General features: G+C 35.5%; 1 protein-coding gene across 1 annotated transcript in view; it reads left to right on the top strand.

Annotated features, from left to right (window-relative positions):
* Positions 1–13218, top strand: part of SLC9A9 (solute carrier family 9 member A9) — a gene marked incomplete at its 3' end in the record, with an annotated part of 228259 nt that overhangs the window by 157994 nt on the left and 57047 nt on the right. Inside the window, exon 13 of the mRNA XM_083364697.1 lies at positions 10830–10878. Coding sequence (XP_083220823.1) covers positions 10830–10878 — 49 coding nt within the window. The remainder of the gene's footprint in view (positions 1–10829; positions 10879–13218) is intronic.

Consider the following 13218-nt stretch of genomic DNA (forward strand, 5'->3'; position numbering starts at 1 on the left):
CTTTAAAATAGAACAGCTAAAGGCGGTAGTGGGATCAAATATGTGAACAACCGGTTCTCTGTGTGGATGCCACTTCCAGAAGTCCATTCTGGGCCTGGGCAACAAAAAAATAGCTACCAGTTCTGTTGAAGTGGTGTGAACCAGCTGAATCCCACCACTGGCTAAAAGTGAATATAATTTGGCTACATAGTAGACTGGGAATGAAATGAAGGCCATGTAGAAATCAAAAGAGTGTGAGTTATAACCCTACTTTAGGCACAAAATCCAGCTGGCTGTTTTTGTGCCAGGCACTGATCCTTAGAAAAACTCATCTCAGAGAGTTGGTGCTATGGGGAAAGTAGGAAGAGGAAGGGGTATTAGGTATGTTTGCTGTCTTGAATTGTTTATAAAAAAAATGAAATTTTAAAAATGATGATCTTCCTGCCATAGCTAGAGGACATATTTCTAATATGAATTTTCTTTCATATATTATATACCCTGTCTTATATCTCCTGAGAAGGGGCAGCATTGGTGGTGATATAAACATTTTAGCGTATAATAGCCTAGGAGGCCCTCTTAACTCCTCTTTCTGCCCATTCCTTCCCAAGCCTTCAACAAACTTTGCTGCATAGTGTAAAGCTGCCATATGTGAGGTTCAGAACATTAGGTAAAAAGGTAAAGGTTCCCCCGCACATGCGTTCTAGTCGTTTCCGACTCTAGGGGCCGGTGCTCATCTCTGTTTCAAAGCCGAAGAGCCAGCGCTTGTCCGAGGATGTCTCCGTGGTCATGTGGCCGGCATGACTAGGCGCCAAAGGCGCACGGAACGCTGTTACCTTCCCACCATAGTGGTCCCTATTTTTCTACTTGCATTTTTACATGCTTTCGAACTGCTAGGTTGGCAGAAGCTGGGACAAGTAACAGGCGCTCACTCTGTTACGCGGCACTCGGGATTCGACCCGCCAAACTGCCGACCTTCTGATCGACAACAAAAAGTTAGATTTTCTGCATTTCTTACTTGCCTCATCTTGTGGTTGTCTGGATTTTTGCTACCCAAATATGGAATCAGAATACAGAAAGGAAGCATGAAGGAAATTAGTGAGGAGAGTTTTCACTGCTGCTGCTATCCCTTTTCTTTGTCCACTGAATTTCCCAAATTAGTGGTCTCTTCAGCAGAAACAGATACTCTAGAAATGAAGCCCTTTGAGAGCTCCAAAAGCCTTGGTATGCATTTCTGTATTTCTGGTCCACTAATCCAAGAGATATAGGGCTAATTGGATAACTGTCTTTAAGGCTGGAGAAAAGAATCCAATACATCTATCTGACCTACCCTCCTATCTTTCTACTAGCCTCCAAGGCTGACTCTTTCCAGTACTTTCAAAATACATAATGGTTGGGGATTATGTGACAACATCATGCTACCTTGCCTTCCAATATGTGAAGAAATGTTGAATGTTTGTTTTCACTGAAGGAAAAGTTTTAAAACATCTTACCCAGTAAGAGGCCAAAGACACAAAAGAGACAAATATCTATTTCTATCCTCACTCCAGCCTCAGAAGGACATAGGAAATCTTAGAGCAGTAGGTGTACTTTGAGTGGGGAGTTCAGACTGCTTTATCCAACTAATGAAAATGATTCCCATTTATCTCTTGCATGAACACTTTTATATCTTTTTCTCAGTTTTCCATGTTGCTATTCCCCTTTGGACTAGTGAAAAATGTAGAAATGGAAGAAGGAATAATAAGCCAAAGTATTTGGGTATAAGGTATAAAAAGGAAAAGAAATATGCTTTAAAATTGTTTACATCAATACCATTCACTTTATCTCTCTGTAACTTCTTATTCTTGCTTCTACAATGCCTAGGAACCTCTCCATGCCTTGCCTTTTGCGCCTTAACTACTCAATATTTTTTTGCAGATCTCATCAACTCAATCCATCTGTTAAAACAAATGATTCTGTTATGAAACTCTGCTGTATATTAATGCTCATTTTCTAACACCTATGTGTTTGATATGGTTGCAAAAATTGGTTAATTTTTGAGGCATATCATCACTGTGCTGATATTGCTTTTCCACTCTGGGAGCCCAAAGAAGTTGAAATTGATCATCTTATTATTTAAGCTAGCATCTCAAATGTTTTTGGTGCATTTCTTTGCCTTAATCACATCAACAGTAACATAATGCATCTATAACAGTCTGGGTTTTCTTCTAAAATCTCTGTATTTATATTCAAGGGGGGAAAAGATATTTAAAGTGATTCAGAGAGAAAACATCATACAGTTCTAAAACAAGTGACATAATTCACTAGAGAAATCTGTTATTTCTAGGCCAAGAATGAACCTGCATCATCTGTAGGAAATTGTCAAAAATACATCATTTTTCTAACGCTTAAGCATATCTTTGTAAAATCAGTTCTAATTTTTTCTGACTAGTGAACCTCTTAGTAGTCAAAGTATGATGCCAACACAACAGCCTCTTTGCTGGTCATCCCCCTTCCTTTAAAAAAAAAATTACTGCATTCCTCTCCTAAGATTTCCTAAATGCAGCAATTAGAACAATTAGGGAAGGTGTCTTTCCCCCTTCATGTAAAAATGATTCTTCCTGTAGTGTGATTGTGTTTCTGTCTATTTGCATTAGCAGAAAATGCATTTTTAATCATGCTTCAGATTGGAAACGTATTTTATTATTAATAGCATTTCAGAGCTGTGTATGAGAACATTTAATCTGCAGGATTCCTTGCAACAGATGGGAGGCCTTTATTATACATTAGACTCGTGTTTCTCAACCTTATCTGGAGAATTCTGGGAGTTGAAGTCCACACATCTTAAAATTACAGAAGTTGAGAAATACTACATTAGACTTATAAAGCTTAAAATATAGTTGTTGTAATAGTTGTAAATGACAACAGACAAAGCAGATGGTTCTGCTAATATTTGATACCGTTGACACCATTGTTACCAGTTCCTTGTTCCATTAATGTTTTAAGATCAACAGCAGTGCCACCTGGGCAACAGAAAATAAGAAATGGTACTTTATTTGGTATAAATGACTTTAAATTTTTTGGACAGAATTTTGAAAACATTTTCTTAGATTGAATTGGTATGTTAGGATATTTCATCCTTGCTAAAATATTTGCCAAATGTGCCCATAGTGATGAAAAGATAAGAAACAGAGCCTATTAAATGATACTGAAGAAAAAAAGATTTGGTTAGTATGTCTTCAACCCTAAAGTAAATCTGTTGATTCAAAATATGGATCTTTTAAACAAACAATTCTGTATGTTCTGTATGTTTACGTCTGTATGTTTACTTATGTTTACTTCTGTGTTATATCTAGTAACATGGCTTTGTGTTTTTCTTAAGAATGGAAAAAGATCTAAAAACAGCAGGTTTTTTTTCTTTTTTTTTTTATTTTTCTGGGATAGGCAGGATCCCTGGAGAGGAATACAATTTTCACTTCTGCCTCCAGTGAGCCTATTCCCAGCATGATTCTGCTCTTTCCACTCTATCAAATGACTTTTTGATGGAATGAGGTTTATGTAATTCATAATATATTCATAAAGAAAAACTTTGCATGTGTGTATGAGAGTATTTATGTAAATATACATGCTTACCTATCCATACACACATGTGCTTTAGTATGTATAGTAAATATGCCAATATTTGCTGATATATGTGCAACCCATGGAGACTTGTAGCCTATCATCTGGTGCTTCATACGTTTTCCAGACTACTGTAACATTATCTGGGTTTCCTATATATACTTACAGGATTGCATTGTACATCTCCAGTCAAGCAATCATTTCAGGTGTTCTTTTCTTCTCTTAAATAACTGGTCTTAAAGCAGAGTCCTCCAGAAAATGGTGTGCTGACCTGGGGGGCAGGGGGGGCTATGTTTTCTCCTGCCAACAAGCAGCTGATTTTGCAGCCAATGCTGGTCTTTTGAAAGCATTCCCCAGATCTGAATGGGAACAATTAGGAACAACCCAAGACAGGCTTCAGACAACCACGTAGTTGCATGGAAAGAGGAATCTTAATTATTGTAATTCTTGGGTAGAGTGATTGGAGGTTTAGAGCTCCATCTTTTCTTGTCAGTGTTTCTTTGTTTTTTTTAGACACACCTCATTTTAAACATCATGTTTTGAATTTTTATTTTTATTTTTGCTTTGGACTTACATCTTTAATTATGGGAATTTTCCCTTTCTTTTCTATTTATTCTCTATTGTGGGAAATATCTTAATTTTTCCTGTGTCATTTTGTTAAAAAACATACACTTCTTTTGGCTTTAATTGCATGCACTTTGTTGTAAAGGTCAGGGTATAACAAAATTTGGATTACATTAAAATGAAGACAACAATAAATCAAGGATCTGAACGTTATACATTATAGACTTTTTATAATTTCTACAAAAAGAAATACAGAATAAAGGCAAAACCCAGATTAAATTAATGTTTAAAGCTTTCTTGGAAACCTTCAGAAAAAAATAATTTTCAAATTATAACCTCTGAATGAAAATTAGTTAAAAAGTTTGATGATTTAACAATGGTTGTAAATCAACCTAAGCAGGATACTCGGATACAAGTAACAGCATCTACTGTTAATCTTATTTCAGATTGTGTTGATTGTAAGTTAATTTGTTGCTGACAGAATTGAAGGAGAAGAAGCTTTGTTTGAGAATTGCAGGCTCATTGGAGAGGGCTGAAAGGGGTATGAATTTAAAAGAAAGATGGCAATATAGATCAGTGATGAACTGGACTTTTATTAAGAAAACTGGTGGAGATTGTGGATTAGACATAATATATTCAATCAGAAGACAGCTATTAAGAGAAGTTGTGGTTCAACTTGTACGAAAATCTTCTGAACACTAAGTGCTGCAGGGATATTCACAACAGAAATTTATGACTTTGGGGAATGAAGTGCAATTGTTGGGAAAGATCCCAGCTATAATTTTAAGGAAAAGTTTTGTTATTAAGAATCAGTCCAAGATATTTGATATTGAACAGATCAGAGATAAAGATGGCAGTAGTTTATGGTAGATTAGAAGCTCTTGTGGACTTTCTCGGTGTGAAATACAATAATAGATTGTTAACAGAGGGCTTTGAAGTTTAGTTTTGTTATTCAGTTTCCCTGTTAGCTGATTCTTTTTTTATAGTAGAAAGATGATAAGTCAAATTATCTGGGCAAACAGAGCTTCATTGGCTTCCAGTTGCCCTCCGGGTGAGATTCAAGGTGCTGGTGATGACCTATAAAGCCCTAAATGGCATGGGCTTGGATTATCTAAGGGAGCACCTGCTGACAGCATCAATTTCCCATTGTCCTGTGTGCTCCCACAGGGAGGGCCTCCTCAGGGTACCGCCGGTCAAGGATTGCCAATGGGCGATCCCCAGGGGGAAGGCGTTCTCTGTGGGCGCGCCTGCCTTATGGAATCAACTGTCAATGGAACTCCAGACTGCCCCTGACCTTCGTTCATTTCACCGAGACCTAAAAACCTGGCTCTTTGAGCTATCTGGTCTGGACTGAGGGGTTTTAATGTTTTTAAATTGTGATTTTAATTTTTTGGAGCTAGACTTAATTTTATTTTATTTTAATTTTATGTTGTATTGTTTTTAAATTTTGCCTTGTAAACCACCCTGAGTCCTTCGGGAGTAGGGCGGTATATAAACTGAATAAATAAATAAATAAATAAACTACTATTGTTGAAATATATTTATCAGTATTCAACTAGAGGGGCAATTTATGTGTATGTTTTTGTTTTGTTTTTCAGGAATATTTTTGTCTTTTTTAGTTTTGCTTTCTTTTGGTTGAAGTTTTTATTTTAACTTTGGAAATAAAATAAAAATATTTAAATAAATAGTAATCTTGAAGCAAATAAAAATAGGCAGTCTTTATTTGTTACTTTGTCATTATCATTATGTTTCTGCCATCAACCCAGGTAGGCATTCCACTGAGTAATATAGAGAGATATTTGGCTGGGAAAATAATTTGTGCTTTAATATCAGGAGATGCTTCTCATGTTATAGTAGGGTGATTCAGAATTTGGAAACTATTAGCATATTTGTCATTGTTTGGAGGCTTTTGGGAACTCTTCCTGCTTTGAATGAAACAGAAGTTTCACTCTAGTTTTGTAGTAAAGTTTTATTATTCCTGTCAAGCCTTCTACAAGTTTTTTAAAATTTAATTTTCTATCATTTTATTCAATTATACCATTCTTTTTTGGGGTGAGGATCAGAGTTCAATGTTTTAGTTTTAAACATTTCTAATTTCTTTCTGGACAATTGTTCTGCTAGCACTATTTTGGACTTGGCACTTTAAACTAGAAGGAAGGATATTGCCATTTACAACTGTGTGCAGATATTTGTTCTCCACCCCTTCCTGAGAACTTCAGATCTGGTTATTTCCAATTTTCATCTGAGTCCACAAGAAGCTTCTCTGGATTTTTTTCATTGTTTTCCTGCTTTGAATTTATAAATAAAAATTTGGAATACAGTGTATATATTCTGGATTATATTATCATATTCTCTTACCCATTTAAGGTTGCTAATTAGGACTCTTAGCATATGAGACACTGATAGGACTTCTGAACTATTTTGCTTTTTATTTGGGTTTACTTTTGAGTTTTGGGGAATTAATGATACACAGTCAGAGCTGTGGATGAGAGGAAAGGTGTTTAGAGCTTGAGATATCCAGTTGATATGCTTTGATGCAAGCTAATTTGTAGAAGATTGCTTCTTTCTCTTTTAAATTAGATATTGTTAAAAATAGTAACAAGAATAAAAGCAGAAAATGCCAATGTAGAATACTGAATACAATTTACTGCTCCGTTAAATCAAGCTGAAGTCTTGGTGACTGCATCCAAGCACTTTTCCTGGCCTGGTTTGTCTAAAACATACATCTTCAAGAAAAGTATTCTGCCTTTCATGGGTGTCCAAAGAGAGAGTCAAGAGGGCAAATGGTGGAAGGTGCACAACACCATCACACAAATGTCATTGCTTACATACTTGCAATAGACACCAGGATGCAAGCCCCTTGCAGTGGCATTTGCATGATAACATCAAGGCATGTCATTTTGGTACTGTTTTCTCTGGATGCCATTGCTGCTTTCTGCAAACAGTGGAAGATTAGACGTTAAAAAAGTAATCACAGCCATAGGCAAAGGAACAGAGGAAGTGAAAGAAACCTATCTGCTGGAGAGAGAATTACCTCTCTCAAATGAAAATGTGACAGTTGTAAAATACAAATAGATTGTTTTTCTCATTTTATTCACAGCTTTTAAAAAAACCCAACTCTTAACTATTTTGGTTTTATCTTTCTACTAATTAAGATGGGTTCCTTCTTCTACAAAGTTTTTAAAATAGAATTTACATATAACTTCTATATAACCAGACATTTTTATTTCTCTAAGTGCTAAATATAAAACATCTTCTAATAATGCCTCCATCTGTCAACAGTCAAAAACATCTCCAATCTTTAATGTAGGTACACTTGTTCACAGCTGATTCCTCTTCCTGAACTTAATGCTCTTTAGAAATATTGTTTAGATTTCAAATCCCAAGAACTTTCCTATCCATTGATTATTTAAACAATATAAAATCAAACAAATAGAGTTGATTTCATTATTTTTAAGTGATTGCCTTATTTTAGGTAACTGCTGTGCCAAAAATCCATCCTGCAGGTTCTCAAAAATCTTATTCCAAAGAAAAAAGAATGCTCTGTTTTTCTACTTTATTCTCAGAGTGGGTGAGAATTTCTTTCAAATGTATATTACTATTTCTGAGCTTATTGTTTAGGATGGCAAAGGATATTACTCTGTGAGTTTGGCTATTTTTTCTGTGAAGATCTTTCCATCCACTTCAAACATTACTGATTTTTAGGCTGCTCAGTCTGAGAATGCCTAATGAGAAAAGTGATCATATTAAGTCTTCCCCTTGAGATTTAATTCAAGCTTGGGAAATCATGCAGGAGGCAGGCCATAAAAGCCATACTGAAAAATGAAGTTGAAGTAGTTACTAGTGAAATGCCATGCTAATAGACTAATGGGGAAGATGTCTATGATAAATAAATGTTTAATTGGAGAATATTCGTCCAACGTGGTTTATGTCATTTGACTGATGTAGTTGTGCAAATGACATAAAACACATCATTTGTTTCAATTTATGTCATTTGCATAATGAATCCAACTTACATTTATGTTTCATTTCTCCCAACAAATCACAAAATAACTGTTACTTTCATATTAGCATTTCCACATTCTAAAATTTTACCATTCACGTTCCACTTCCTTAATAAATAATTTACAGATACAGAATTTTATATATTTGCTTCTCCATTTATGTGTAACTTGTTTTTCCCATTTTCCTATCAAACACTTTGGCCTTTGAAGCATGTATTTTAAGATTATATCCGCAATGACATCCACCATTATGAAATGCTTTGAGAAGCTGATAAAAGGCATTATCGTATCCAGCCTCCCACCAGCATTTGACCCGCTTCAGTTTGCCTAGAGACCAAATCGCTCTATGGAGGATGCTATTTCTTCCGTTCTCCATCTGAGCTTGAAGCACTTAGAGGAAAGAAATACTCAAGTGCGTTTGTTGTTTGTCGATTTCAGTTTGACGTTTAACACAATCATTCCCCAGCATCTAGTAGACTAACTGGGCCTTTTAGACTTAAACACTCCTTTGTGCAACTGGATTTTTGATTTTCTTACCAACAGGCCCCAATATATGCAAGTTGGAACAAATACCTCTAATTCCATTTTCTTGAACACAGGTTCTGCTCAGGGCTGTGTCCTAAGTCCGCTGCTGTCAACCCTGTTGACTCATGACTGTTGTGCTAGGTTTGCCACCAACCATATTGTTAAGTTCGCAGATGATACAACAGTAATGGGCCTTATTCATGATGACAAGGTGGAAGCTTGCCACAAGGAGGTTGAGGGGTTGGTGAACTGGTATAAGGAAAACAGCGTAGTTTTAAATACCAGAAAAACCAAAGAGATCATTGTCAATTTCAGAAAAGGCAGGCACAGCCACTAGGTAACATCATCTGTTACCTATTTAGAGTAATGAAACCTCTGCAAGAAACCAAGCAAGCTCAGAGAGCACCAAGGACCCATCATTTCAACTCTTGAGCTACAAATATTCTCCTTCATTCATAATCAGAACAAATTATGTCTTTGTCATCAGATAAAATAAGTCAAAAGCATGGACAACAATATAAAACAAAATGCTATATTAGCTATCAACTAGTAAAATGCTATAAATATATACTATTAAAGACAATAATAACTGGATACTTGAGTTATCCTAATTGTGAGAACTTGCACCTGGCCCAAAGCCCCCAAAGGGTTTGCATACATGAAGATGGATTTGAATATAAATCTCTAAAATTAAATATTACTCAAAATTCATAGTTACCTTTAGAAATGAAAATTTTAAAGTATTCCTGACAACAAAAAATAACATATGATAGGAATAAAGTGTATCAATTGAAGCCTCTGCCATTTTCTCCAAGACAGTAAATCATGTACAAAGAAACAATACCATAACTTCAGTATGGCTGTCAAGGGCTTTCAAAATAGGGTCATGACAAGTAGTAGTCTTAATGACTATTTAGGAAATACTTATATTGCAAACTTAGTAGTTCAAAAGCATGAACATGAGAATAAATAAATACATACCACTTCAGTAGGAAGGTAACAGACTTCCGTGCGCCTCAACATGAAGTCATGCTGGCCATATGACCACAGAAATGTCTTCAAACAATGCTGGCTCCCTTGACTAAGAAACAGAGATGAGCATTGCCCCCTAGAGTTGGACACAACTGGACAGGAGAAATCTTTACTCTTTTAATGCCTTGCCGTACAAGGTAATTACTTGCACATAGCTAATGGAATAGATGCATTGTGTTATGCTTGTCTCTAAAGCTATAAATATTGTAACCTTTTTAACCCTGTCATATATCTTGGGAGATAGCTCGCACGATATCATAGCTAAATATTTTTCTCCTTATTGGTTAGCTTCCTTTATTCATAGCGCATAGAATAAATGATACATAAATTGTACTTTGCGTGTGGGGAAATCTGAATAGTGAACTTTTTGAATCAGAGGATGCTGATATAAGAACAATGAATTCTCAGACACCTGAGGTTGCTTTGCAGGAAAGGCTGCCTCTGAGATTACCATATCAAAGGTTAGCTAAAAATAACTTATCTAGGGAGTCTTTCAAGTACAATTTCAATGCAAAGTTCATCCTTGGGGGATAAAAAATATTGCACATAAGGATTAATCCAAGGTTGCCCTGAGATTTATCTTTGGCAGGAGTTTATAAAATGGAGAGAAAGGCTTGGCCATCACAAATAGGCACACACAAAAAAGTCAAGATTAATAAGACAAGATTCTAATTAGTTCAAAGTTAATCTTTGAAGTTTTCACTGTCAAGAAAGGCAATTAAAAGAAGGAGTGACGTGGATGGCATCCTTTCTTGTGTCACTTTGCCTCAGACTTAGCAAGTTATCTTTAACCAATCACTCATGCTTTATCACATATTGTGATAAAACCAGAACTATATTTCATTAGGGGGAAAAACTGCAACTGAGAATGGTCCACAAGGTATGGAACAACGTGCTCTCCAGATAGCACTGTCAACAGTATATTAATGTGGAAACAGATGAGAAAATATCTATCTGAATGGACCACTAAAATGTACTAGACATTTTACATATCTTTTCCTTTTGCTTATTTTATGCATATATTAAATACTTTTAATATTAAATATTATTAAATATTACACTGAATGTAAATAAATTAAATTCTGCCTGTCCTGTATTTAAGTTTGGCTTCCTTTCTTTTCTTCATAGGGTTGGAATTGATACCGATGAGGATCAAAGGATAGAAACTGCTACTCAGGCAAGCTAAAATTTATTTATTTATTTATTTATTTAGATTTATATACCGCCCTTTCCCGAAGGACTCAGGGCGGTTTACAGGATATTTAAAAGAAAATCAATACAAAAGCTAAAAACAATTTTAAAAGATTACATCATTCCCTGAGAAAAAATAAAAAACCCAGTTAAGTTAAAAAATTCTCAGCCTGGGCCATAGAGCTCGAAGAGCCAGGTCTTCAGGTCCCGGCGGAATGAACGGAGGTCAGGGGCAGTCCTAAGCTCTGCGGGCAGCTGGTTCCAAAGGGCAGGCGCGCCCACTGAGAAGGCCCTCCCCCTGGGTGTTACCTGCCAGCAATCTTTAACCGCCGGCACCCTGAGAAGACCCTCCCTGTGGGAGCGCACTGGACGAAGGGAGCTTGATGCTGGCAGCAGGTGTTCCCTCAGATATCCCGGACCCTCGCCATTTAGGGCTTTATAGGTCATCACCAGCAAATATTCAAATATGAATATCTGAAAAAGAATTTATATTCACTTGTGTGGAACTGAATGCTTTAAATTTTACAATGTGTTTTCTAAGATGCTCAGGAAAATCTCATATTCTGATCCTAAAATCAGGAACTCATATATCTTTTGTCATATCATATATCTTTTGTACATTCACCCAGATTGTAAAATAAGTTATTTTATTGATGATGCTGAATAATTTCAGTTTTGATATTTTAATAGAAGAAATCCGTTAGCTGTTTCTCATTTTCATTTCTAAAGGCATTGTGGAAAATGATGATCTTTGTAATCAGACACATTTATTATTCATATTCTAAATTTTGAGAAATTTCTTAAAGTTCTTATACATTGCTTTGTAAGATTTCTGAATATGTCTTATTCCCATCCTTCCCCAATCTGGTTAAGAATTTTGGAAACTAGTCCCAGAATATTGGGAAATATTAGATTGAAGACAGTAGTATATATTGAAATTTGAAACTTAAACTTTATTGCAGCCAAATCCAGCCTATAATATGTATTCAGAGTATCCATAGTTCCATCACAATTGGTATTTAATATAGAACCAGCAACATCTAGACAAACATGGATTGGACATTGTTTAGAGTCCACTTTGTAAACCCTCCTTCTCTTCCTCCACTCTTTCTTTTATGATATGCATCAATAAAATAACCACATGAAAGCTGATGCCACAGTACATTTTCAGATCATAAATTCAAATCCACAAATGCTATAGATTTAGGGATATCATAGGCTTCTGGGTTTTGGACAAGTAAAAAAACATGTGTTGCAACTTCATTAGACGCCCCTTATTTACTTTCAGGCAGCATCATGATCTCAGTACAAAAGGCAAAGCTTGCATGATGACATCCAAACACACATTTTGCATGTTATTTGATGTCATTGTGATTAAGAATACATATTTATTTTTGACATACACATTTTTCCCCTGCCAACTCTACACTGGGGATCTTTACTCCTAAGAACCTGATGCCTGACACAGCTGCTTCATTCTATCCCGAACAGTTGAGTTGACCTCAAAGAAAAGGCTGAATAGGGAAGATCAGTTTCATGGTCTCTGTTATGAGATTATATTGTATGAGCGCAAATAAAGGGAATAAGATAAAATAAGAAGCAATTGCTATACATGTAATAGTACTATAGGAAGTGTTTGCAGCTTTTACGGCTACTACTCTGGGAATAATTATTATGCTCATACATTTAAAGTATAGGGGAATATCTGTGATAGTTCTAATTTGTTAAATTACAATATTGTCATAATTAGGAATGAAAAAAACTGAAATCCAATGGTAGTTGGCAGATTACATTTTAATTCTCATGCTTTAAAAGTTCCAAAATGGTCTTGGTTGTTTTCACTGTGTGAATGTTCCCAAGTATTGCATCATCAGTTTCTTTAAAGTGCAGCTACAATGACCTAATCCAATTACTTTACACTCATCAAAGTGTAAAGTAATGCCTAGCCAGATTTTCAGTTCTCAGTGAATTTATCACTTAACCTGTCATGGATTAGTAGCTTATTTATTTCCACTTATTAATAGTTTTCATAATGCAATATTATGAGATCATCAAAAATGTTCAGTCGTAATTAAATGCAGCCAATTCACTGTGTTTCAACTTTTCTAGAATACAAGGCAGCCTTGATGCACATCAGTAGAGAAATTTAGCATTAAGTTCATTTATTTAACTTAAAAGCACATCTTGCTTTTTTAAAAATAAATAAATAAAAGCTTTTAAACTGAAAAGCATATTGAATATGAAATACAAATGGAAAAGTAAAATAAGTTTATTGAGAGCTTATACAGCAAAACTTAAATCAAAAATAGAGTACCTTTCTCTACCC

Source organism: Vipera ursinii (genome assembly GCF_947247035.1).
Source record: "Vipera ursinii genome assembly, chromosome: 5".
Classification (NCBI taxonomy): Eukaryota; Metazoa; Chordata; class Lepidosauria; order Squamata; family Viperidae; genus Vipera; species Vipera ursinii.